A 24,434-nucleotide genomic window follows, 5' to 3' on the forward strand; every position below is an offset into this window, starting at 1 on the left:
CTCCCTGGCTGTGTGACCTCAGCTTAGTCATCTGCCTCTCTGAGCCTCTGTCGTCACTGGCACTGTCCCAGGCACCTCAGAGACTCATCACCGTCTAAGCTCAGAGTGGTCGGTGGGTGCTGTGCTGTTGTTCGGTGGTGCATGCACGTGTGAGGGGTAAATAAGGAAGTGTCACTTCATCTTTCTGTCACATCAGCAGCTGCCATGGGAGCAGAGCTTAACACACACTTAAAGGAGCTCCTCCAAGAACTCACTTGTTACCCCATAACACACCCGGGTCGGTTTAGTCCCAAGGACAAGGCGGCCAAGCTCAGACACGTGAGGTCCTTATAGGGTATAGACAGCTGCACTTCTTGCCTTTCCTTTTTCCTCCTCTTCTTACAGGAGACCCCACCCACTTTCCCATATTCTCTCCTCTTCTTGTGTGGCTGCCCACCCTCCCACATCCCCAGAGTCTCCTGGAACCCAAGATGCCTGCCTGCACATGCTCTGTGCTTCCTCAGAGCTGCTGGGTCAGCAGGTGTGGTGATCTGCCATGGGCTCCACCTCTCTGGCCCAGCCCCGTGGCCCAGCCCCACCCCTCACCTGTCTTGGGGTCCACTGTGAAGTGATGCTCGCCGTCTAGCACACTGTACACCAGCCGGGCGCTGCTGCCGTAAGTGGGGTCATCCGCATCGGAGGCCATCACCTGCATCACAGACGTGCCTGGGCCCGGGGGACCAAGCAAGACAATGGTCATACAGCGGTCACCTGGAACTTTGTGGCCCTGTCCCCTCCCCACCCTAGGGAAACCATGAGGGGCGACCCTTTGGGGATCTATTGGAGGTTATCGGCCAGCCACTTCACAGCCCTGTCCTTACACGAAGGCCCAACCTACTTCCTGACTCCATGGCCTTCCTAGGGACACAAGTGACCATGGAGTCATATCTGGATTTAAGTACCCCTTGGTTCCCAGATGTAGGACTAGCAAGGGAATCTCAGTTTCTCCTCCAAAATGGGCAGAATGCCAGTCCTTGGCCCGCAGGGCAAATGAGAGGGTGGATTTGATATTCCCAGTACTGTGCAGCTAAGGGCAGTCCCTCAAAGGCAGAGGCAGGGGGGACAGTCATTATCTACATAGTTATGAGGCACAGTCAGAGCTGGGACTAGAAAGCAGGCCCCTGGGGGCTTTTAGTCACTCCAGCCCCTCTGGCTTCGTTCAGGACTCTGCCACCCTGTCTTCCTTCTCTCTGCAGCCGCAGAGAGGGCAGAAGCACAGGCAGCTCACTGGACCTCAGAGGCTGGCCCCCGGGCAGGAGGATGGCAGTGGCCAGCTTCCCTTTGGAAAGCGGTTAGCCGTAGGCCACGATGCCCCCTTGCCCCTCCCCCTGGTGCCCAGACAGCACCGCCCCCCTCAAGCCACACACACTTTTCCTCATGCTCTGCACGTAGGCTGCTGGGGAGAGCATAAATTGGATAAAAGTCCATCAAACAGCGGCAATTAAGTTATTGATTTTCGACGCTGCCTCATTAAACTGGGAGCTTCTCCCGGCCTGTCCCAGAGATGGCTCTAATTTGACATCATGTTCAATTTGACGAAAGCAGGGCTTGGGACGTGAGGCTGGACCAGTGGGGGAGGGGCAGTGGAAATACCATGGGAACCTTTCCAGAAAAAAAAAAGGGTGGGGGGAGGTGGAAGATCTAGAGAGAGTTTTGGGGGCTCAGGACATGAACCAAAGAGGACACGACAGAAACCCTACATCTGGGTGATGTTCTCAGCTGGATGCCCTGCTAGGGGCCTGGTTGAGAGCCTCCTGAGGCTGAGCTGGGCTCTCTGGGCCAGCAGGCAGCCTGCTGGGAGGTTAGGCCAGTTCACTGCTTGGCTAATGAAGGAGTCTGGAAGTGCTAGTACAGCAATTCTGCTGAGCCCAGCCCGTTGCCCGCCTCTCCCGCCTCCAGCCCGGGGCCTTCCATCATTCCAGACAGACACATGTATTTATTTTTCACTCCTTTGCATTTCTCATTTTCCTCTCTGGGTCCCCCTCCCAGCCAAAGCCTCCTGAGTGGGCCCTGCAATGCGCCTCTCTTTGTCGGCTACAGCTCCATGCCAACCACATCTGAGTTGCCCGGAGAGCACAAGCCCTTCCCAGGGGTTGATAATGACCACGGGTTGCCAACTCAGGGCCAAGGGCACAGCCCTGGTTACAGAGGAGGGAAGTAACGACTTCCTGTTATACACCTACCGCATACCTGGAGTCACAAGCCTCTTATACCATCTAAGTCCGTACGGCATCTCAGAGACGCACGGTGGACCTCCGATGTTACAGGTGAGGAAATGGGCCAGACAGGAAAAATTTGTCTGAGCGTACAGAGAGAAGACATGGTGGGATTTGAACACATGACTACACTATCAAAGCCCTTTTGGGTACTAGTGTCAGCACAGGCACAGTGACTTTGGGGAAAGTGGTCTGGTGTGCTGAGCCATAACCACCGATGGACCTTGATGTGAGACATGCCATGAACTCCTTTGTGCCTCAACACCCTCCCAAGCTCCTGAGATCATGTTGGGAATATAAATCATTTTATCTCAGAACCAAGAACAGCACCCAGCAGAGGTTAGAACTGTGGGACTGCAGGTGGCAGTCTCAGGAGGCCCCCCTCAGCTGTGTACAGTGGTGCAGCCAGGCCTCCCTCACCGAGGCACTGGAGTGGGGGGGGGGTGCACCAAGTGTCAGGCTCGAGATGGGTGCTCGATAAATAGATAGGGCTGTGGTAACTGTTACGAGGCAGAGTCTCCCTGTCTCTTCCCTGCCGGTTCCTTCCATCCCACAGACAAGTCACAATGCTGGGCTGAGTGACTCCCTGGGGATATGGCTGAGCTCACTCTCTCTCTCCCTGACTGCATCCCAGGGACTCCCTCAGGGATGCTGGAATCATTTCCCCAATCCGGGATTCTTTATGGTAGCCATTACAGTTAATGCCAACACATGAGGACGGTGAAGGGCCAGTGATTCACCACGGCTCCCCCAGGCCCTGAAGAAATGGCTTTCTTAGACCACACCTCCCTTTCCAACAGTCAAAAGCCCCCCCCCCCCCAGAATTAGCAGAAAGAAGGGTACCAGGCTGGAGGCAGCAGTAAGATTACCTTGGGGTTGTCCCCAAGGTCAGTTGGCCATAGCTTCTGCCAAGCAGCTTGCCATGACCATCATGCTTCCATTTTTTCGACCTCATGTTAACTCTGACACAGATGCAGGGGTGAGTGGGGAACAAATCTCGCTTCCTGGCCTTTGTGTAAGCGCTCACACCGTGGCCCAACATCAAGTCACCAACGTGGTGTCAAATGGCCCCCAGAATTTCTAAAAGTCAGTGTGTAGCTCTCATGAGTGGAAACGCATGGTCAGAATTATTACTCAACAACAGTGATGGTGTTACACATACAGAATAATTGCTTCATACCACCTACTGTGCTGTGAGCCCTTTACTTACACCATCAAATGAAAACCACACAAAAGCCTTGTGGTTAGACCTGTGAAGATCTCCAGGGCCAGATTACTAACACCAGTGATCCTAGCATCCAAGGGGCCAAGACCGGAAGTTACCCTAAGCTTGAGACCAGGGTAGGCTACAGAATGAGGTCCTATCTCAAGAAACAAACACACAGACAGTCCACTTCTCGGATGAGGAAGCTGAGGCTGTTAGGTGACAGACCTCTTTATCTCTTAGTATCTCTGTTTCCCCACTTGAGAGGCAGGAATCAAGAGCGCTTTCTGCCCTGTTGGGATCCTATCAACACGGTCCCGTGTTCAGCACCAAGGACAGCGCAATCCAAGTTCAAGGGGCCTGCGTGTTGGTGAGGCAGGATTTAAATGAAGGGTGGATCTGATGTCAAAACTCATGTGTTCTGCCATCCAAGTAGAAGGAAGGGATTGATAGAAGTTGAGATAAATAGGTAAATGAAAGAGGGAAGATTCTGGGAAAGTATAAGGAAGGGGAGAAGAGAGGAACACAGGAGAGGAAATCCTTAATCCAGGTTTTTCAAGTCAACCTGTCCTAGATGGGCTGGGCTGGAGAGAGAGAGAGAGAGAGAGAGAGAGAGAGAGAGAGAGAGAGAGAGAGAGAGAGAGAGAGAGAGAGAGAGAGAGAGAGAGAGAGAGAGAGAGAGAGAGAGAGAGAGATATGGATGGGAGGGCTGCTGTCGTCCAAGGTGCTGCCTTGGTCCTCCTGCTTGAGAGCTGCTTAAGAGCCTAAGTCAAGACAGCACTAGGAGAGGCCACCTGCCTGATTCTTGGATAAACGGGATCTCAGGGCTCATGTATCCATGCAGAATGTTAAATATGGGAAGTCCGGTCCCTAGAGAGCACAGATTCCGATGGTGCTCAGCCTGGCCGCACATTCGAATCCTCTGGGAGCTTTAAAATAAAACTGACGCTGAGCCTCGTCCCTGACCAATTAAATAGAACTCTGCGGGTGGAGCCCAGGCAAGGGCATTTTTTTATTAGCTCCCTGCAAGGCTCAGAATGGATGCACTGTGGATCTGGCCCCTAACTGAACCAGTAAAGAAACTGAGTAACAGAAGGGCTCAATGACATCCTGAGGTCATTTCTCCAGTACACAGTAGGGAGCGATTCCAACCTAGACCTTCCTGGCCAGGATGTCACCCTCCAGACACACTGCACCTGCACTGAAGGTGACATCAGAAAGGACAGCAAGCCTGCCTTGTGCCCCTACATCCTTAAAGACCCTCCCAGCTGAGGTCAACCAGAGAAGTGGCACCTTCTAAGGGATGATGTCCCTCACACTTCCAGGGAATGTAGGTAGGCTCTGGCATCACAGTTCTGGGTTACATCCCAGTGTGTCTTCACCCTTACATGCCAAGCAAGTCCTCCCTCTGTTTGGCCTGTTTCCCTCTGTGTAATCTGAGACTCTGGGGTTTAGAGGTGATGGATTTAAGAGGCCAGTGGGCCGAATGTGTAGTGTGTGCTTCATTTTCTGTTCTCTGGATAGCCAGGAGGCACTTAGAGCTATGTTCTTGGCCCTGAGTAGGAGACTCCTGGACATCAACACCAGAGAGAGGGGACTCGCCTGTGATTCATCTCTGATTTACCCCGATAGCTCTGACATCATCCATCCCATCTAGTCTCTTAATACAGGCTGTCCATGGGGTACAGGAGGCCCCAGCAGGCTCCTGGAGAAGGTGATGCTATGTGGGGCGGAGCCGGAAGGCAGCAGAGGTAAACTCTCACTCCAGTCCTTCCCTAGGTCCCACATGTGGCCGCAGGAACCCCACCCAGAGGTTCCCCATCTGTAAAGAGTCCATAATATTTTATCCCTCATGCATCCAAGGCTGTGGAGACCCCTTAATGAGATTAAAGAGATTAAGTGCTTTGGCAAAGCTCAGAGTCCTCCCCTGGCTGAGGCAACCAAGTGTCATTATTATGAAGATGTTTCTAATTGTCATCTCGCAGCTTCTTTTTACCTCCTCTGCTACCCTGCTGGGCCTGGGGATACCCTGGGCTCACATTTAGCTTCTCCAACATTTATAAAAACAGAATCCCACCCCCTGCTGCTACCAGCGCCATGTGGAACGCTTTCTATTAAAATTTAAAAACCACTTGTCGAGTCCCTGGGAACACTCAGGTTACGCAGGAAGCAAGCCCCCTCTCCAACTCCGCCCCCACCCCTGCCTCCTCTCAGCTCCCTCTCGGATCATCACTTATAATGTGGGCTGGCTGGGCTGGTCTTGACCTTGCTTCTAGCTGCCCAGCTGGGGCGCCCTAATGTAGATGAACGATCCACAGGGGACGCGGGGGATTTGGCTGCAAGCGAAGAGGAGGTTACAGGACGGAGGAGGAGAAGGAGGCCAGTTCAGAGACCAGCAACAGGGGAGGTGACACAGGAGAGGAGGGGCGGGGAAGTGGGTCAGGGTGGAGAGAAGAGGGACAGATACTTAGGGACAGAAAGTGGAGCACAGAAACGCTGGAGTCACAGAAAGAGAGGAACTGGAATAGAGGGGGCAGCGTGGTGTGAAGCGAGGGACAGAGGGGTGAGGTCTAGCCTTGAGAGGTGAGAGACCCGTTTACAGTTTTTGGACTTGTTTCCCTCACCCTAACTTCCCTTGTGGATCCCAGTCCCAGTCTTGTCCATGTAGGCAAACCCTGTGTGTGTGTGTCTAATACGTTCCCCCGCAAAGGACTTTCCTGATACCCCACATTAAAGCCCACAAGGTCTTCTGACCTCTCGGCACTCAGGGAGGCCATTGTCATGGAGTCCAGCGACCTTGTTTGTTTGGGATACTGATAATGTGATATCTATGACAACAGTCTGGCCAGTGGCAGAAGGCAAATGGGGTGGACGGGGGAAGGCAGGGGGTGACAGAGAATGTCTTCTTTTACCTCTGCCCATTTTATGTTGTGAGACAAGATATAAAGGTTCTCCCAGAACTTGGAGCTCACCAATTCAGCTAGATTAGCTGACGAGCAAGCCACAGGGACATGCCCGTCTCTGCAGTCCCCAGGACTTGGGAGGTACAACACTGCTTCTGGGTTTTCCATGAGTGGCGGGGACCCGAACTCAGGTCCCCATGCTTGCATTGTGAGCACTTTACCCACGGAGCCGTCTCCTCCTGTAACTCACCCACACTCATCCCCTCACAACCTGCAAGGCCCCTGTGCATTAGACCCCTGAGGGAAGAATGGCTTTATCAGCTTTGCACTGGGTGCCATGTTGGCCCAGGACCCAGCAAAGGAGCAGTGCGCATGCTTGAATGGGTTGTTTTCGTTTTACTTATTTAGCTTTAGTTTTGAATTTTATTCATTTTATTATGTGTGTGTGGTGTGCGTTGGGGGGATCCATGTGTGCCATGGCATGTGTGCCTGTGAAGACCAAAGGACAACCTTGTGGAGTTGGTCTTCTCCTTCTGCCTTTACATGGATCCCAGAGCTAAAGCTTGGGTCATCAGGGCCTCCATAGCAAGCGCCTTACCTGCTGGGCTGTCTTGCCAGCCTTTGAGTAGCTTGTTGGTGGGATAGACAAGGTGTGCCTGGGCATGCTCCTCTCTGTCCAGATTACCTGCAGTCCTTGGGAGTCGACTTCGAAGAGCCGGGCCTCCTCTCTGCCCCCTGTCCCCACCAGAAACCTCCCGCTCCATTGCCCTCCAGCAGGGGAGCAAGAGCTAGTGCTGTTGCTAGGCAAGAAGATGTGGCACATATAGATCTTCCTGGACTTTAATTAAAAACATCTTTAGAAGTCGTCTCTGCCGAGGCCAGCGATTGATTCCTGGCGTGGGCCCGAGGGTTGCTGAGCCACACTCTCTCTGGCTGCAGATGGGACAGTCGGAAACTACCCGCTTACTGCTTGCTGCCTCCTGCAAATGATACTCTTGGGATCCATCCCGTCTCTTGCCTTCCTCTTTTCCTCTCGGTTGCCACCCCCTCAGGCCCCAGATTTGGGAGATAGGCCGCATGTCCTCATGCTTTTATTTCCATTCTGCACTTGGGCCTCGGGTTCCTTGGGTGCAAAACGGGGGTGTCAGCACTTAGGAGAGAGCCCATGGAGGATGAAGTGAGATTGGGGATGTGAGAGAGATTTCAAGCTGCAAAGTACTGGGCAAGGAAGGGTCATGTCTGTTCCCCTGAAGAAAGCCATGGATGCTGAGCCCAGAAACAAAGAGTTCTGGTTCCAAGTTCTGTCTCCGGCCTGACTGTGGCGCCTCAGACAAGTTACTTTATCTCTCATTGCATTTACTTCCTCGTCAGCAGAATGAAGACAGTAACACCTGCCCTGCTTATTCCCGGGATTGGAGGATAAAGGCGAATCACTCTGTGAAAGCAGTGTTAGCCGATAGCTATTATTTACTGAATATCCCAAGAAGTGCTGGTTGTACTGCAAAACAGCCTCCTTCCACCCATTAGAGATGCAGCTCACAGGGGACCTGGAGCCGAGGGAATGGGACTGTGGCAGAGGTCTGTAATGTCCACACTTGGTTGAACCCCAATCCTATGGTCCAGCCACACCAGTACTGTGTGATGTACACCATGGCTCCCGCCCTACCCTCACAGCAGACATCACTAATCTATTGTGGCATTCCTTTCTGCTGAGCCCAGATGAAACCTTCAGACTCTCCAGTCACTACCAATTGATCGAGGTAGTTGCAGGAGACAAAACTGACTCGTCCCTAGGCTGAGGTTGGGATGGTGTTGTTTATGTGCAGTGTGTGAAATGGGCACTGGGATCCAAAGTGTCTGCTTGTTTTCTGTCTGCGGGCCTCAATACAGAGTAAATTCCAGCAAACATTAGCTACGTCCTTGTCCTTGGATGACTCACTGAAGGCTCTCAGAGTCAAGTACGCTGGACGCCATGCATGTAGTGGGTGCTAATAAACACCGGTGGGTTTCATTGTTCTTTGCATTTCCTGCAGGGCCGAGAATAAAGCAGTGGCTAATAAACACAGATTGGATCTAGGCGTTTTCTTTCTTTCTCTCCCCTTCCACCCCAGACAGGGTTTCTCTGTGTAGCCCTGGCTGTCCTGGAACTCTCTCTGTAGATCAAGCTGGCCTTGAACTCAGATCTGTTTGCCTCTGCCTCCGACTGCTAAGACTAAAGGTGTGTGCCACCACCACTTGGCTGAGGCTCTGTGTTTTCAATGGTGCCAAGTGTAGTATCTTGCATACAGTTGGTATCAATGACTGAAGAAGCGGAGCTGGGCCTGCAAGCCCAGGAAGAGGAAGATACATGAATCCTCTCACTGTATCTGAGCCAGGTTGTGACACCCCTACAACCTGGGCCCCCTCCATTGAAAGATCACAGAGGTAAGCCTGATGCCCCAGAGAAAGACCCTGGACCACCTACATTGAAAGATCACAGAGGTAAGTCTGATGTCCCAGAGGAAGACCCTGGGCCCCCTACATTGAAATATTGCAGAGGTAAGCCTGATGCCCCAGAGGAAGATCCTGGACCCCCTACATTGAAAGATTGCAGAGGTCAGTGCTTCCTGACTCACTGTTTGCCAACTTCCTGAAGTCCCAAGCTTTCATCCCTTCCTCTGCTGACGCGTCTTCAGGGGATTCTCCATTACAGACTCAGAGCCAGGTGTCCCTCACGCATCTCTACCTAGGTTTACGGTGGACACCCCAGTCCTAACCTGCCAGAGAGTGAGAGTGAACGCTGTTCCAGTTTGTTCCCCCTTCCGTGGAAGCTCCAATCCTGAGCTGCTCCGAGCTCCTGCCTCTCTCCCCAGCATCCAGTCCTGCACTGACCCCCATGGGCTCTGCCTCTGAAATACCAGCATTCTTCTTCTTCGCCATCCTTGCCATCGCCTCTCACCTGCCCAGCCAGAGCCTTCGCTAACCTCCCTCTCCATTCTTGCCTCTGTGGTCTATTAACAAATAGCCAGATCATTCTTTTAAAATATGCACTGGGTCATGTCACATCTCTGTCCCCATCTCGCTCAGCTGCCACTGAAAACCTTCCAGCAGCCACAAAGTCCTATGTACTTCATCTTATGACCCTTTTTCTGAGGTACCCAAGCATTGTCCGCCGCCTCCCCGTCTCTTCTTCCAGGAATCCTTGAACACAATGTGTCCCAGGGTCTTTGCACCCATAGTGCCTTGTGCCTACAATGTCCTTTGAATGTGGTGGCAGTTCAAGCGAGGTACCCAACCCAGCAGCAGCTCCTGGGAATTTGTTTTCATTTCTAACAGTCAGGCTTGCTGGATGGGAAACCCTGGGGGTGTGGCTAGGGTGGAGCTCCGCAGTAGAGTGCTTACCTAGCGTGCATGAGCTGAGTTTGATTCCCAGCACTGCAAAGAGAGAAGAAAGAAAGGAGCCCTGGGGGGATAGATGTGGCAGCCTGTGTTAACTAGCTCTTTAGGTAATTAGGGTACACACCAGAGGTGAAAAACCCTGCTCCATCCATGCAGTTCCCTTCCTTCAGTGCATGATTCAACACTCTCATAAAAAGAGAATTTCCAGGGCTGGGGAGCCGGCTCTGTGGCTGAGGCGCCTGCTGGGCAAATGTGAGGACCTGAGTTCTAATCCCCAGACCTATGTAGAGCTGGATGAGACAGTGCACACTTGTAGTCCCTGTGCTCACATAGCGAGATGGGGAATGGAGGCAGGAGACTCATCAGAAGCTCACAAGCCAGCTAGGCTGGCCATACAGTGGCAAACAAAAGACAAGCTGGATGGCAAAGACCAGCACTGGAGGATGCCCTCTGACCTGCACCCATGCTCTCTGTCACACACAGAGCACACTCACACTCTCGAACGTGCACACACGTACATAGACACCCCAGCATACATCTAAAAAGGAGAAGAATTTCTACCAAATTCTAGCCAGTCCTGTTCCCGTCACTCCCTTACCCACTGTGTGACCTTCTGGCGATCCTCAGTGCAAGACACAGTGCCTGGCATGTGCCTGTGGTGTGAAGGACCCCTGGCCCCAATGCTCAGCAGGTAACTCTGACCTCAGGAGGAGGACAGGGGCTTGCTCAAGGTCACGGGGTATCAGGCCTGCCAACTGCTGAGGACTTGCTTCGCTGCACTGGCCCCAGCGTGGGCTGGCATGCCCCTCCTCAGAAGCGTGGTTCACTGGCCCCCGGCGCACTTCCCTTCTCTTTTAAGCTCTGAGTGGTTTAATTTGCGAGCACAGCTGCCTTTCATGTCACAAGCTGCGTCCCTGCTCCCTCTGATCTCAGAAGCTGCCCGATCCACTGCTGCGGCTTGTCGGCCCCGCCCTGCTCAGCCCGGATCAGGAGGCTCAGTTAATTGTGACTGATTTTCAAAGCCGCCTGGAGTCTCCGTGAGCACCCAGTGCCCAGATCCACTTCTTCAAAAAGTTACTCAAATAAATCAACTAATTTAATTTCTGCCTTTTTCCGCCCCCTCCTTGGTTCCCCAGCTTGTCCAGGGTGAGTCACCCTTTCTTCTGAGTGCTATGTGAGTTCAGGCTGGGACTCAGGCCAGTGCCTCCTACACTCTGTGGGACCTGAGATGCACTCTTGTCCTTTTCCCGAGTTCAGTGTCCCCGTCTGTGAAGCAAGACCCTCCCCTCTCCGACAGCCTGGAAGCCCAAGGCAGGGATCAGTTGCAGTACTCACTGGCTACAGAACCCAACGTACTTTCTCTTCCCTCTGGGTCCTGGGGCTCCCATCTGTTCAGCGGGGTGCTGACACAGACCTGGCATGCTAATTAGTCAGGTGAGAGTGAGGTGGGGATGGCAGAGCCAGCGTGGCAAATGTGGCCTGCTTCTTCCGCCTGCCCCAGACCCAGCCCTTCTCTGCAGTACCGCAGACAGGACTCTCCTAAGGCTCCCCTGAAAGTCACTTAGCTGTATAGCATCAGCTCTCTCCAGCTTTCTGGTCTTTTCTGTGCCTAAGCGTGCAAGTCAGAGAGATGGCTGAGTAGGTGTAAGTACAGGGCAGGCAAGCCTGGTGACCTGAATTTAAGTCCTGGACCAACATAAAAGCAGGATGTGATAGCAGACAGCTGGAACCCAAGCACTTCTACAGCAAGATAGGAGACAAGGACAGGAGCTCAGGGCCAGCTAGCCGGGAGTACACAGCACAGCAGTAGAAACAGCGGAGAGCCTGCCTTAAGGCAATGTGAAAGGCTGAGCCAGAAAAGGTGCAGTAGATGATAAAGATGCTTGTCATCGGGTCTGCCCACCTGAGCTCAATCCTTAGAACCACAGTGAAAGGAAAGAACAAACTCCCCAAATGATGACCTCCACACATACCCATGGCTTGCATGCACCTGCACATGATATATATATATATATATATATATATATATATATATATATATATATATATAAGTTTTTAACAAAAAAACAAACCACAAGTCAGTTTTGGGAAAAGGTAGACAAGACCATGTCCTCTTGGGCCCACAATTTAGCAGGGAGGGCTGCTGGGCCCGGCGAGTCAGGGATTTGAGCCACCGCCTCTGGCTTGCTGGTGACCTTGGACATGCCACCGCTCCCTGACCCCCAGTTTCTCCATTTCCACAGTTCATGTCAAAGCTCTTGGCAACTCTGGAAGGTCCTGGATCTTTGCCACTGCCAGCCTCCTGGGTATTTTCCCAGCCCAGAGCTCCCCGGTGAATCGGTTTATTCGACTGGCAGTTTAAGCGTCTTTGCTGTGCTTCTGGACGAGTCTTTCCATCTGAGCACACCAGAAACCAAACTCCCACTTTCCTTTCATCTCCCAGAGCTGTTCTTCCAGCTCAGGAAATGGAAATTCCATCAAGTTCACCACTCAGGTCAAAATCCCAAATGTAAGCCTCGAGTTCTCCCTCTTACATCCAATCCATTAGCAAACGCCTTCAGCCTAGCTTTCAAAACACATCCACCAGCGACCTCATTTCATCCCTTCTAATGCCACCTTGAGTGGAGCCACTGCCAGGCCTCATCTTGATAACTGCAGCATTCCCATTTAGAGCAACTGGCTCCTGGCTTTGCCCTCCCCGTGCCTGTCACTTCTCCCTGGGACAGCCTTGAGATCATGTTAAAAGTAAGCTAGACCCTGTCATTCTTCTGAAGGGGACCCATCATGGCCTGACTAGCATGTGCAGAATCAAAGGTCAAGCCGTAACTGTTATCTAGATGGCTGTGTGATACTCAGGGAAAATGACCCCAGGGCCTTTGCACATTCTGCTCTCTGTGCTCATCTCCCACAATGCCCATCTTCTCACTTCACTGCTTCAGCATCACCTCTGAGAGGCTTCACTGTACCAGTCATTCTTCTGCTTATTAGTGTCTGTCATTTCTAGCCAGAACATGCTATTTGTGAATATATGGTCTGTCTATACATAGCTATGTCTCCCATGCCATGGCAAGCACATAGTAGGTACTCAACAAATTTCTTTTAAATGAATACTATATGTCAACAAATACATGGACGGTCATAGGAATGCATGGGTTTTAATACGTCACTCAGTTAGCAAGCTTGTACACTTCACACACACACACAATGTACCTGTGTATATGCAGAGCTCACTCCTCTTCTGCTCTATTTTCCCACTATTTCTTGGTGCCCCCCACTCCCCACATTTTCTCTGGTCTACATTCTCCTTTGAATACCAGTGATCTGCTTATTGAGCCAAATTTGGCCCAACCTGGATACACCGGGCTGATAGGCCCTCCCCCAAATACCTAAGTGTTTCAGCTTCCAATGTGCAGCCAAAGGGTGGGAGAGCCAGAGAAAGGTCAAGCTAGCTTGCATCTCCAGGAGACGATAGCCTAGGACCTAGGATGCTGCTCTCTGCCTGCCTGCCTTGCAGACTTCTTTGGCTAATATGGTGAGGAAGGGGTGGCAGCTTGGGACCCACAAGCCCTGACTCAGTCAGTGTCCACTAGAGACTTAGGAGCCTGGGCTAAGTGGAACCTTGGTGTTCAGAGGGCTGTCTGAGATCCCACCCATGAGCGGGTGGGGCAGAGGCATGCTGTGTTTAGTCTGGGCACACTGTTCCATTCAGATGTGTTCTGAACAGGGCTGTCTCACATCTACAGGCAGTTGTGTGTTTCCTTTTGTTACCCACACAGGTTGGGTGTGTGTAGTGCCCCTGGGTGTTTGCAGCCACACTCAGCAAAGAGTAATTGATTCTCTCGGTGCCTCATGTGGGCTGGAGTGCCCAGGCAGCAGGGCCTCTAAGCTGGGGCATCCCAGTCAAATGAATGAAGCTGTCCCAAACTACACCCAGATGTGTCCCTAGCTACACCTAGATGATGCCCTAGCAAGGTGACACCTGCTGAGGTTACCCCTGTGTTCATGGTGGTGGCTGAGCTTGTCCAGTAGCTTGCTTTGCTTGAGGGCTGTTTCCTGTGCCTGTGGTGGGTGGCTATGTGCAGGTGTGAGACTGTGTTGGGATCTGTGCTGGCCTGGCTGTTGCCATTTTAGGCTGGAGAAGATGCAGCAGTTGTGCAGGGGCTGCGTCTGTGTGCAGCTGAACTCTGAGGGAGAGCTGCGACCATGTCAAACACACCTGGCACATGGGGTTGTGTCTCTGAGCATACCGTGTGCACGTGCCTAGCTGAGCTTGCATGCACAACTGGGTTTGGGTGTGCAGCTGTATCTGAGCATTCAGCTGTCACTGAGTCCACAGACAGGCCGTGTCCACATGGGGCCTGGGTGTGCGGGTGCAGCTGAGGTCAAGTGTGGGCTTTGCCCAGCTACATCACTGGGAATGTGCCCTGCTCCTGTCTGTCCTCTGTGCCCTAGGGACAGCCACTCTGTCTCTCCTGTCCCTCCCAATCAGCTCATGCTTGGCGCATCCCCACCCCAGGCCTCACCCGTCCCCCCCAGCCCACCTGTAGGTGACAGCTCAGCCACACTGCCAATGTAGGGGCCATGTAGGAAGCGTGGCTCACTGTCGTTGATGTCCTGCACTTTGATGATGAACTCCGATTCGGGCTCCAGCAGGCGGTTGGTGGCGCGATCCCTGGCTTGAGCCCGGAGTGTGTAGAAGGTTTTCTGCTCCCGGTCCAGGCGCTCGGTGGCATGGATGTCACCTGTCAGCTCATCAATCAGGAAGATGGTCCCCGCACCCTCGCCAGAGATGGTGTACTTGATGGTCCCATCACCTTCATCAGAATCAGAGTGGATCTGAGGAGGTAGGAGGAAGGCAGGGTGGGTACTGGGGAAGGTGGAGGCTCTTCTCTGACACTGCCCCTCCCAGAGTCCCACGGGGGCCTGTTCCTAAGCACATCTCTCCTTCAACTGAACACAGAGAGGCCCAGAAGCTATGTCTGTGCCCATCTGAGCTTTATATCCTCCATGAACTCTTCACCTGGGATTCACCCTACCCTGACTGCACCCCACAATCCACCTTCCCTAGGCCTCCAAAACCATCAGCTTTAGATGATAACCACTGCCCCACCCTACCCGTGTTCAAAACACTCCCATAGTTCCTGTTGCCTTTAAAATGAAGTCTGGGACAGCAGCTTGCTTAGCCCTGCAGCTCTAACTGTGTGCTCATGTATATGCCCGTGTGTGTGTGTGTGTGTGTGTGTGTGTGTGTGTGCGCGCGCGCACGCGCGCGCGTGCACATGTCAAGGCTTGTGGAAGAAGATGTCAGAAGACATCCTTAGGTGTCATCCACAGTGGTTTTACTTTATTTTTGAGACCATGGCTGACCAGCAAGCCCCAGGGATCTCTTTGTTCTAGCCCCCCAACTCTGGGATTACAAGCACAGGCCACCATCATGGGCTCTTTTCAAATGTGGGTTCCGAGGAATCACACTCATGTCCTCACACTTGCTCGCAAGACAAGCACTTTACCCTCTGAGCCACCCTCTAGTCCTGGAGCTCCTGTCTTGAACACTCGTCCTTGTTTTTCTGCCTACTGAAAATCCATCCGCCGGGCAAGGCTCTGCTCACTTGCCACCCGGCCTGGGAAGCTTTGCTGGGTCCCCTCCAGGGTCTCTGAGTGCATCAAGCCATCATCATCATCATCATCGTCATTGTCATCATCATCATCGTCATCGTCCTCGCGTTCAGCCTTGCAGGATCACCGTTCTTGCACTTTTCAGACCTCCATGTGCACGTAAGTGACACCGGCAGCTTTTACAGTGTGGCCCTGGCTCACCCGTTCTGGGGTGGGGCTTCCCAGTTCACAAGCCCTGAGCTGCTCAGTGACCCACTTTGCGAGTTAGTCTCCCCTGGCTTCATTACAGGTCTCTGGAAATGGAAGGTGGGCCCGTGACTTGTCATTTTGTGGGGACCAGGAGTGGGAGGGGGGATGAGATTGCAGAGACACCTGCGCCCACCAGGCATTGTGCAGGGTAAGGAGCACATTTATCTAGATTAGGACTCTAGATAAGAACAAAAAAGATGAGAACAAACCCCATTCCAGCAAGTTTTGCTCCCCCCCCCCATTTTCCTAGGGAGGCCAGATCACTGGGAAGCCACCTGGCTTCCTGCGCTGTGCTGCCTCCCTGTGCTCCCCCACTCCATTCTAAAGCCTCTCAGAGGTCTCCAGAGGAAGGCAGAGACTGGCCTTGACTCCAGCATTATCTCCTGTGTGTCTTACATAAATCACTGCACATCTCTGAGCATGCCACTGCATCTGTAGCATGGCATGTCCTCCCAAAGGAGCTGGGTGGACAGTGCCCTAAGGCCCTCGCCAGCTGCCCAGCACCAGTAGCACAGGAGGCAGGATGCTGCCCGAGGACCAGGGCTGGAACCAGGTCCCACTGAGCGATGCATGTCCCCTGTGACACTGCATCACTAAGAGGTCCAAGAGGCTGGGAGATGGGAGCAGAGAGGGACTATTTAGGGAAGGTATGGAAGCTTTTCACTTTTTTAGCAACCACTACAAATATACCTGTTGGTACTAGCTAAAACTTAGCCCTGCCTGAGACACATTAAGTATCTGACACACAGAAGCCATGATTACATTACACTAAGCATTCACTATTTATAACCAGGATTTTCCTCTGGTACTGTGAGGCACCAGACCCTGGGCTGTTTCCACTGCACTGGCATCTCTTGGGGTAGGAACCAGCAAGAGCCTGTTCTCTTGCAAACAGAAACACCTAAGGCTTCATCCTCCAATGCACAAATCTCCAAGCAGCCCTGAGCAGAAGAAAACCCATCTGGATTTTAGCTGCTGCTCCTCTCCAAGCCTCCGTGGAGATGGAGCATAAAGGAGACAGTCCCTACGGCACTTTTGAGGCCCAGCTGTGGCAGACTTCAGCCCCCTCATCCTCATAACAGGTGCCAGAAAACTCATCAAGAAGAGGGCCCACCCAGCCACGCAGGAGGAGCCGGGGTGTAAATTCTGTGGTAGAACTTCGTGTCTGAAAGGTGGATCATAGAAGTGCCATTTGGAAGATTGAATGGCCCATAAACATTTTCATATTTCATTAGCCGATTAATGGGCATCTCTCTCTTTTTGGCGACTCTGCTGATTCTCAGCAGAAATTGCCGGGAGTAAATGGAGGCGTCTGGTGGAACCTTTCCGGGTCCCCGTCCTGTTATAGATTGCCCCAATTAATGCCCGTCCTGGGCTCCTTCTTCCTGTCCAGTTACTGTTAATAGATTTCTCATAAGTGGCTGGATTGTAAAAACCTCATAACTCAGTTTAATGCCCCCAATAAAATTATCTCAGATGTCGGCCCTGAATCATTGGCAGCTCCTGGGATGAGGGGGATCTGTTTCTGTTTGTATGTACTCTTTTATGACCTTTCCTTGGGGAGATACAGTGGGAAAAAGGGGATAGGACCTCTCTTAGGGTGCCTCTGTCCACTTCCCATTTGACTCGGCATCTGCTTATTTGACCAGCAAACACTTGAGAGCAGCGTGATAGAAGAGATGAGACTGTGGGAGAATCATCTTCAATGGTGTCCATCAGAGCCCCATAAAAATGGCTATTGCATGTCTCGGATGAGGAGACAGTGCACACAGACAGATGTGATCTCGGTCACGTGGCCCAATGTGGAAGCTAAGCTTGGTGTTGGAGCTATGGTGGGTTCATTTTGCCCTTCTGAGTCCTGATTCCCCATCTGAGGCATTCAAGCCTCTTTACCTGGCACAGTAAAGATTACACAAACCGAACTCGGGTCTGGAGAGATGGCTCAGTGGTTAAGAGTATTGGCTGCTCCTCCCAAAGACCGAGGCTCAATTCCCAGCAACCACATGGCAGCCCACAACTGTAACTCTAGTTCCAATGGATCCAACTCCCTCACACAGACATACATTTGGGCCAAATACCAATACACACAAAAATTAAGTGAATAAAGGAAAAAAGATTAAATGAACACATGTTGGCAATGACCCAAGCCCCTGGCCACAGTGTCCTCCTTCCCTCTCTGTATCCTGGAGCGTTGTGATGTACAAGGTCTCAGATCCCTTGACGTTTTACTTTTCTTCTTTCTTTCTTTTTTTATTTTTTATTTTGAGATATGGTCTCAGGTAGCCCAGGTTAGCCTCAAACTCACTAAGTACCTGAGGATGACCTTGAACTCACAATCTTCCTGTTTCTCCCACTCCCCAAACCCAGTGTTGGTATAATAGCCCAGCACCCTGATATTTTCCCTTAGACCTCCTTCCCACTCCCAATGAGGAGTGGGGAGGAGCGAGTGGAGCCCAGCATTGATGTCATCAATGTTCTGTGAAGTGTGACCTAGCCCTCACATTGGGGACCAGTAGCTGTTCCCCGGGGACTACAGGGTCAGACTGCCAATCAGCCCAGAGAGGGAGGAGCTAAGAGCTCAGAGCTGTGGAGCTGGGCAGGGCTATGTCCTGGCTCAGCCCTAGAAGACAGTTTAATCCCCAAGATTCAAGATCCATTGCAGCTGGGGGTGGGGGTACGGTGCTCTCATTTATAGAGCGTCTACTGTACTGCTCCTGCTGCAGGCTCTCAGCACACAGCATGCAGATGTCTTTGCATGCTCCAAGTGAAGACACCAAGGTGGGCCCGGGTCCACGGAACTCATGAGTGCTGATCTGTCTTCCAGCAGCCTCAGGGAGGTCAATCAGTCAGCTCACAATATCCCCGTAGAGGATGGGGAGCAAGGGGAGGAGCCACTGGCTGCGTCTCCGAAGCCAGTCTTTGCCCTGCAGTTCTCCCTGAGTCTCAGTTCTACCATCTGGAAAAAGACCTAAAATCACACATCGGAAAGGATGATGGGTGTGAAGTCAGGAGCAGCGCACACCAGCTCCAGCTTTGCCTCCAGCCTGCTACTGACTGGCCCGGTGAGTGGCGGCCCTTTTCAGAGCCTCGGCTTTCTCATCTGTAACCACATGGGACTGCCATTGCTACCAACAGGTCCTGCAGATTCATAAGATAACATAAGCAAGCTCACAGCACACAGTAGGTTCTTTTTTTTTCCTTTTTTTCTTTTTTGGTTTTTCGAGACAGGGTTTCTCTGTGTAGTTTTGGTGCCTGTCCTGGATCTCACTCTGTAGACCAGGCTGGCCTCGAACTCACAGAGATCCGCCTGGCTCTGCCTCATGAGTGCCGGGATTAAAGGCGTGCGCCACTAGCCGCCCGGCCACAGTAGGTTCTTACTGTGGATCAACATCCCTTTCCTGTCTCTGAACTCAGGAAGGACTGGGGGAGGGTCATCTAACTCACCCTCCCCACCTTCCTACACAAGGATCAACCACAGATATCGCTACTCATTGGAGGCCTAGAGGCCATCATCTTCCAGTGCCTTTTCAGTCCAAAGCACCTCCAGGAAGCCCTATCAGACGTGGCCCACGTGGTGGAAGAGCCCAGGCCCTCCCCTCCATGCACAGATCTCTCCCTGCCACACTCCCCCCTGCAGCTTTTCAGTGTTGTGCTTGGGTGTCCCAGGCACTGTGGCCTGGGGCACTGGAGAGGTTGATTTGCTGGGCCTGAGCTCTTCAGGCTGGCTGTGCGCTAAGACAGTAATGGTTCCTGCGGATGTGGGAGCGTGGAAGAGCTGAGTGTGCACGCTTGTGAGTGAGTGTGTATGCTTCAGTGCACACATGCACACAAAGTGTGAGATCAAAATCTCCTGGAGGGCACAGAGGAGAGTTCATTCTCCTCTTCACAGTGGTGCCCAACACAGGGCTTGACAGGAAACACATTGAACATGTGACTAAGGACACGCACTGTCTCTAGAATTTCCTACCTGCCCGGAATTTCTGGATCTGTCTGCCTTCTCTTCCATATTCCTATCAAGGTGCCACATTCGAGCCTGAAGTTCAAGAGTCACCCACTTCCAAGGGGAAGAAGAGAGTTTTCTCACCTCTGTCTCAGGGGGAGGATAGTGACAGGCCTCTTAGGGTGCTCTAAGCACACAATACCAAAGACTTCAGCATGACCTCTGCCTGCTACATCCTCCTCCCATGAACTCCCCAGTATATTCTATTCTCTCCTATTATACAGAGAGGCAAACTGAGGCCCAGAGAAGGTGTACATCCTACCTGAAGCTACACAGCTCACAGAGGGCAGTTACAAAGCCAGTGTGACATGATGTACCTGTTCTTACTACCATACCCAGAGTGGCCTGTTTCTGAGGAGGAACCCCCATGCCACCTCATCCCCAACCCCTAGCCCTCTATCATAAACAACAAAAACATGAGCACGATGGTGCCTCATCCCAGGGGGCTGCAAATGGGATTTACGGGGCCATTAATTACTTCCTCCTAATTAAATCAAAATTAAATGCGAGCAGAGGTAGGGTTTCCTTATTAAAGACAATTAAACGGACAGCGAGGCTATGCAAATAGAACGAGTCTAGGATTTAAACAGAAAGCAAATCAAATAAAGAGCCTCCTGCCCCCCCCCCCCCACAAATGCAAGGGGTCTGCTCATGCAGGCACAACTCGTAAACCAAGAGTTCATCAATTTTCTTTAAATATTAGCAACTTAATTAAATCCACTCTCCTCCCTACTCTAATCCTGCCGTATATCTAAAATAGATCTCACCGCCCACAGGAGTTGGTCATAAGTGCTGACCCCATAATTCTGTCTTTTTTTTTTTTTTAAATGTAAAATCCTACAAAATCCACATTCGACTGACAGGAGCCTCGGGGGAAATTACAGTTCAGAAAGGGGATTAGTCAAAGTACCCAGATTTTATGGAAATGCTGGGAGGTTGCTTTGGGGGGGCGTGTTTGAGAAGGTGAGAGGAGGTGGCTGGGATGCCGACCGGGCAGGGCTGCGCAGGGAGCTATTGGGGGGGCCTCAGAGACAAGCTAACGACTGCAGGGCCTGGTGGTTCCTGTGGGTGCTGACAGGAGCCTGGCGGTGAGTGATGGAGAAGGCGGTTGTGAAGTCGGCTACCGTTGGGCACACGGGGTTCACTGCCTGCTTCTGTTGCTAAGCTACCTTTAGAATTCGACAAGGACTGATGCTCAGAGTGACTCCCTGGGGTGGGGGACCAGAAAGCAGCGATTTCACTGGAACCATGGAGAAGTCCTTTCTCCTGGCAGATCGAGGGGTGTGGCATGACGGGAACGCACACACGTGTGTGTGCACACCCTCGAGTACTGTATGCGTGGGTTTGGCTGGCTAGGGACAGGTGGCTCAAAAAAAAAACAAAAAAAAAAAACCAAAAAAACAAAAAAAAAACCAACCCAAGCAAGCTCACCTTCTCAGGATTGACAGCTTCCCTCCAGTGAGTGATGGGAAGCTAAGATGTGCTTGGGACCGAACACAGGGGTTATTAGAACCTGGGTTCCTGAATCTGGTTCCAGTCCGCTCACTGGTCACTCACCGGTCTCCCTCCATGAGAAGGCTCCAGACAAGTGTTTCCAAGCTATGGAACCTTCTCCTTGTTCCCTGCATAGCACCTTCGGGAGGTGGCCTTGGCAGCAGCGGGGCTGAGCTCTATGCAAAGGGCATGGAGGAGGCTGGCAATCCACAGTGGTGATGGAGACCTGTCCAGTGGATGGGCCAGCACAGTGCTGTATCACAGCAGATGCTTAACATGAATTCTAGACTTGAAGTGGCGTCTGGATACCTGTGGCTTGCCTGATCCTATATCTGTGTTGTCATTTGGTCTTGGCACAAATTTCTCCATCCCCGGGCCTCAGTTTCCCCCTTTTTACAATGAAAGGATTTATTAGGGGCCCCTTTTGACAACAAACTGTGGTTCAAGGTGACAGCATGAGGTTTACTCATGCTGTTGAGACCCAAAAAAACTGGCCACGCAAAGACGCAAACAGCCAGTTAGTGGTTCCACTTCCTATTTAACTGGCTCCATTTCCTGGTTTTAGAGTCTGAGTGGCTGGCTGGGTGCCCCTTGCAGAGAATCCAGCTGTTGGGCCATTGACTACCTGGGCCAGTCACCCTATCTGGCTTTAAGCCGACATTTGAGTCCTCTGGGGCCTCTTTGGGGACCTCAGGCCAAAGTTTTTGTCTAAGCCTTCCAGGTCTGGACCCTCAGCCTCGGGCTAGCCTTGTCTCCCTGGGGCATTAGAAACTACAACAACAGCTTGGTGAGGTGTTTGCCAAGCAGCATAAGGTTCTGAGCTTGATCCCAGAATTCGAATAAAAAGCCAGGCATGGTACTATGCTCTTGTAATCCCAGGCCAGGGGAAGCAGGGGAAGGCGGATCTCTGGGGCTCACTAATCAGCCAGCCCAGGCTCCTTCATAAGTTCCAGACCAGTGAAAGACCCTGTAACAAAGGAGGCAGACAGTTTTAAAGTGTGACAGCCAAAGTCGTCCTCTGGCCTTCCAACACTCAAGAAGCTGCAGGGGCAGGCCCTAGCAGATGCCCCTGTCCACTCCAGGTCTCTTGCCCTCTCTGCCCTTCGTTTCTCTATCTACAAAAAGAGAAATGCTTTTTACCTTGCGCGTGGGCGATTAAATACTTTATATGGGGGTAAGAAAGAGGAACCAAGACAAACAAGCCCTGGGCTGAGTGCTTTGTGGGCTCCGCTTTCTTTCTTAATCAAGAAGCTGGGCACAGGGACTCTAAGATCTTGTGTACAGATGAAGAGAGAGGTCTGTGTGTGTGTAAAGATTGGGGTTCAAGGCTATGTGGGGAGCAGGTTAGCCAGAATAAGCTTCCAGAGCTTGCATTCTTAGCTACCAGACCCCCAAGTACTTGCCCCTCCTCTGCTGGCCTGGCAGGGAGTTGGCAGTCTCTGCTCTGCCACTAAGTTGCTGGGCCATCCTAAGCAAGGCCTGTGCCTGCCTGAGTGCCGTCTGTCGGATCCAGGCTTTGCTCAGCCGTGGGGACCTCCTTCAGCCCATGCATGGAGGGTGGCGATTGAGCAGCAGAGACTCCTGCCACTGTTGGGGCTAGTCTCCGAGCCTCAGATCTGCGCCGGCCAGATCCCAGGTTCAGGTAGCACACATGTGCTCTTGAGGTGGAGTCCCACTGCCAACCAAAATGTGCTGGCAAGCTGATGGCCTGAACAAAACCCAGAGAACCGGCCCTAGGTACCACCTTCATCCGATGCTTCATCCATGACCATCTCTGCTTCACCGGCTCCACTTCTGGCAAATCTCCAAACAAGCCATGATCTCCAGGCTTCTGAGTCTACATAGGTTGCAGCCTCCTTTCATCAACTTGGTGAGCTCCTACTCCTACGCTAAAACCCAGCTCAGGGTTTTTTTTTTTTTTTTTCCCACCACGAAGCCAGCCAACAATCCCATTTAATCGGTGCCTACTGGCTTCCAGGGCTGGTTTGTGAAGATTTTTACACCTCAGGGTGTGTGTGATGTGTAAAATCTTAGAGAGCCGTAGATAACAGGAGTTGGATCATGCTACTATGTCCCCAGTGGCACACCCAGGCCTCATGAGGAGCAGGCATGGAAAGGATGGACACCAGTCCTCACTTCCTTACAGCCCCAGAGCCCCAGTCTTCAGTCAGGTTGACCAGCATTTGCTCAGAGTTTGAGAAGGCAGCTTTCATTCATTCTTTTTCTTTCACTCACTTATTCACAGAATGGTGTGTGACCATCATTGGTACCAGACACTGGGGACCTCATGGTGAGCAAACGTGCTTTGTTGAGAGGCATGCGTCAGTTGTACAATCAAGCCAACACATGTAGAAGGAGAGATAAAGGGACCGCAGGGGTGAGTGCACAGGTGTGTGTGTGTGTGTGTGTGTGTGTGTGTGTCCTAGCCTGGTGTAGTCAGGGAGGGCTTCTCTAAGGAAGCAGCATTTGAATTGAGATGTGTAGTGAGTGTCAGGTACCTCGTAGGAGGAGGAAGGAGCAGGGAGGAGAGGAGACAGCTTGTGGAGAGGGGCAAGGGACACCAGGAGAGTGACAGTGTGGCGGAGGCACAGCCACACAGGACCCCAGCTCTGCAGAGAGCAGGTTCAAATTCAGGTGTGACCCCAGGTAAGTTACTGAGGTCCAGGAAAGCGGTACGGTACACCTGGACATGATCAGATCTGTGAACTTACTGGATGCCCCACAATACTGGGGCATGAGCTGGGCTCCCCCACTGCATCTAACATGGAAAGGTAGGGGCCTGTGGAGGGAGCATGGGGCAGGAGATAGCTGGAAGCAAGAGGGGACAGGGACTACCAATGGGTGTCCCCAGAGTTGGGGCTGGACAGTGGGCCCCACTTTACCTTGCCCACGTACAGGGGTTCTGTCCCTGTGTACTCCTCGACCACGAAGAATTGGTTCCACACCCAGCCACGCTTCACTCGGCCTGCGCCCAGCTGTTTGTCCTGCTGAGTCCCCGGTGACGAGGAGGATGGGCCAGGGGTGCTTGCGGCCCACAGGTGCCCCAGGAGCGGTAGTAGCAGCAGCAGCAGCAGCACAGGCGATAGCGCAGCCCCTGTCCGGAGCACCCCGTCGGGCTGTGGCCTCATTCTTGGCGGCGCGGGCCAGGCCCCGGAGCATGGACGGGAGGCACCGCAGCGCTGCTGCGTCACATGGTGACCTGAGCCGCGGGGATGCTGGGCTGGACTGGGAGGGGGCGCGGCCGCACCGGGGCATGGACACCTGGTCCTGGCCCGCGCCCCCCTCACTGAGGCCCCTGACCCAGTCAACAGACAGCGCAGGCGCTGCTCCCGAGT

General features: G+C 52.5%; 1 protein-coding gene across 1 annotated transcript in view; it reads right to left on the bottom strand.

Moving 5' to 3' along the window:
* Cdh22 (cadherin 22) overlaps window positions 1–24,227 on the bottom strand; it is a 67,943-nt gene extending 43,716 nt beyond the window's left edge. The window contains exons 1-3 of the mRNA XM_059259766.1: window positions 23,982–24,227; window positions 14,282–14,576; window positions 586–705 (exon numbers count right to left, since the gene is read on the bottom strand). Of these exons, the coding sequence (XP_059115749.1) occupies window positions 586–705; window positions 14,282–14,576; window positions 23,982–24,227 (661 nt within the window). The remainder of the gene's footprint in view (window positions 1–585; window positions 706–14,281; window positions 14,577–23,981) is intronic.
* Between the last annotated feature and the right edge of the window lie 207 nt (window positions 24,228–24,434).

This window comes from Peromyscus eremicus, chromosome 4 (genome assembly GCF_949786415.1).
Source record: "Peromyscus eremicus chromosome 4, PerEre_H2_v1, whole genome shotgun sequence".
NCBI lineage: Eukaryota > Metazoa > Chordata > Mammalia > Rodentia > Cricetidae > Peromyscus > Peromyscus eremicus.